The following is a 2,878-nucleotide window of genomic DNA, read 5'->3' as shown; positions in this document are numbered from 1 at the left end:
ACCTGGTGGAGGTGAGGTCCATGGCCAACCCTCCTGCGGCTGTGAAGCTGGCTCTGGAGTCCATCTGCCTGCTGCTTGGTGAGAGCACCACAGACTGGAAGCAGATCCGCTCCATCATCATGAGAGAGAACTTCATCCCCACCATCGTCAACTTCTCTGCCAAGGAGATCAGGTGAGGCTGTCGCTGCAACAGTAGGGTAGGCGTAAGCACATCTAGGAGAGGCTCTGCTTGTTGTACTCTGGCATGTCATCTACCAGACAGGAACGTGGCTCACGCTCATCCCACTGGTGCCTTTTCAGAATGCCTGAGAGAGAAAGCTAGCATTCTCCTTTGCATATGTTTTTGATGTCACTTCTGCCAGCGATCAGTTAAATCCCTCCAAGCTGTGAGTGCCTGCCACAGTGGAGCAGGGCTCTTCCATTTGTTGCACCAGGACTGGCTGGAGTCACTGTAGTGAGGAGGGCAGAGTCAGTCAGTCAGTCCTCATCAGCCCTGTCAGCTTCCTCTGAGAACCAGGGCGCAGCATCATCATCATCCTATGTGCTAGTCCTTTACTTGTCTCGCATGGAAACACATTTTTATTCTGTGCATGCTTAGAAATAATTTCCTCTCTCAGTGATGCCATACGAGAGAAGATGGAAAACTACATGTCCAACCCCAGTTATAACTATGAGATTGTCAACTGGGCTTCCCTGGCTTGTGGTCCCATGGTGAAGTGGACGATTGCCCAGGTAGGTCCCTAAGCCAGCGCTGCAGGTGGCAGGGCCACGGCTGTCACTTGGTTTCTGTTTACTCAGTGCTGCTGCTGTGGCGATTGTCTGGATTTTTGTTTGTTTGTCTTCGAAGTTCAAGGACAATTTTTCTTTTCTGTTTTTGTTTGTTTGTTGTTTTGGGGTTTTGTTTTGTTTGTTTGTTTTTTGAGACAGGGTTTCTCTGTGTAGCCCTGGCTGTCCTGGAACTCACTCTGTAAACCAGGCTGGCCTCGAACTCAGAAATCCACCTGCTTCTGCCCCCCAAGTGTTGGGATTTAAGGTGTGTGCCACCACTGCCCGGCTTCTTTTCTGTTTTTTAAGACAGGGTTTCCCTGTGTACCACCCCTGTCTGTCCCCTCCCCAGTGCTGGGATTAAAGTCATGTGCCACCACCACCTGACTTGAAGGGCAATTTTATTACAAGTGTAAAGGAAAATCATTCTACAGATTAGATGAGGTGTCTGGCTGCCAGGAGGAAAAGATAGAGTCATGGTGTTTAAGATGTGGATGCAGACAGCTTATCAGAAAGGAAAAGCAGCCCAAGAATGGAAGTGGGCTGGTGGCCTGAGAAGAGACCAAGAGGCCAGTTTGCATGTTGGGGAGGGAGGTGGTGACACAGGAGCTGTGTATCCCACAGTCCATTGTACCTTTACCTGGTTCTGAGGACCCAGCTCTGGTCCCCAGGCTTTTGGGACAGGCACCATGACCTGCTCCCCTTCTTGATAGTCATACTGTTTGGGTTTGGACTTAGTTTTGTTTTTTTAAGGTTCATTTTCATTATTTTTCTTCCCACATCTGCGTGTGTCATGTTGTGGGTGTGTGCACATGAGTGCCATTACCTGAGGAGCCCAGGAAGGGCTCTGACTTCCTGAAGCTGGAGTGCAGGAAGCGGGGAACTTCCTGAGTGCTTGGAAACGCCTCACCTTGCTCCTCACTGCTGAGCTGATCCTCTACCCCCATGGGCTTGTGAGAGAATCTACTTTATAACCCAGGCTGCTTCAGCCTCCGCACGCCAGGATCACAAGCATAAGCCACCATCCTGGCTTATGTTTACTTGGCTACACTAAGGAATGGGTGTCATGGCATGCCATACATTTGTGTCACCCTGAGTTGTTCCTGTCACTTAGCCTTGTACCCTGTGCTTTGCCTTCTCAGCTCAATTATGCAGACATGTTAAAGCGAGTGGAATCCCTGAGGAGTGAGCTGCAGAAGCTGGAAGATGACACCAAGGACAACAAGCAGAAAGCCAATGAGGTGGAGCAGATGATCAGGGACCTGGAATCCAGCATTGCCCGCTACAAGGAGGAGTACGCTGTCCTCATCTCCGAGGCCCAGGCCATCAAGGCGGACCTGGCAGCTGTGGAAGCCAAGGTCAACCTTCCTGCCACCCCACAGTTACTATAGCTACCTGCGGGAAGCCAAGGTCAACAGTGCTTATGGGCTCAGCAGCATTGGGCTTGCCGAGGCAGTGAGCCTGGGTGTCTGAGTCTCTGGGTGTGTGTGTGTGTGTGTGTGTGTGTGTGTGTGTGTGTGTGTGTGTGTTGCAGTCCTGGCTTTGCACTAAGTACATTTACTTGCACTCACTTGCTCCTTACTGGCCAGCCTGTCTTCCCTTCTGGCCATACCGAGCTGTTCCTCTCCTCAGGCAGATCCCAGACTGCAGATTCCTCATGGCTGAAAGTTAGCCCTCTGCCCTTGGCTTGTGCTCTGAAGAGACCCCAGGACCTGTGCCGCTTAGTGTCTGTACCACAGTCTCACTCCCCAGGCCCTGCACACAATATAGATACTTGCTGTTTTCTCATGAGTTTAAGGGTCAAGTATGTGCAGTCCATGCCACATGTGGAAACCAGAGGGCACTTTTGTTACGTTGGTTCTCTCCTCCCACTGTGTGGGCCTCAGGGATGGGTCTCAGGCCATCAGGCTTGATGGCCTCTCAGTGACCCACTCAATAGATTCCTTTGTAGTATTCACTGTGGTCCTAAACATGTCATTTGATTTCTTTTTCCTCCCTTAGGTAAAAGAAAAAAAAAAAAGAGTTTATCTGCTGAAAGGGAACGTTGGGAAAAGACGAGTGAAACTTTCAAAAACCAAATGTCTACCATTGCTGGGGACTGCCTCCTGTCAGC

At 50.5% G+C, this 2,878-nt stretch overlaps 1 protein-coding gene across 1 annotated transcript; it reads left to right on the top strand.

Annotated features, from left to right (window-relative positions):
* The first annotated feature begins 6 nt into the window (after nt 1-6).
* On the top strand, nt 7-2,180 carry LOC115063416 (cytoplasmic dynein 1 heavy chain 1-like). Its single transcript, XM_029535463.1, has 3 exons — nt 7-172; nt 618-732; nt 1,908-2,180. The coding sequence occupies exons 1-3, from the start codon at nt 21-23 to the stop codon at nt 2,154-2,156; spliced, it is 516 nt and encodes a 171-aa protein (XP_029391323.1). The 5' UTR covers nt 7-20; the 3' UTR covers nt 2,157-2,180.
* Nucleotides 2,181-2,878: the final 698 nt, after the last annotated feature.

The sequence above is a fragment of the Mus pahari genome, chromosome 2 (genome assembly GCF_900095145.1).
Source record: "Mus pahari chromosome 2, PAHARI_EIJ_v1.1, whole genome shotgun sequence".
Taxonomy (NCBI): domain Eukaryota; kingdom Metazoa; phylum Chordata; class Mammalia; order Rodentia; family Muridae; genus Mus; species Mus pahari.
Note: the sequence above shows the minus strand (reverse complement) of the source record. Positions and strands in the feature narration are given on the sequence as shown.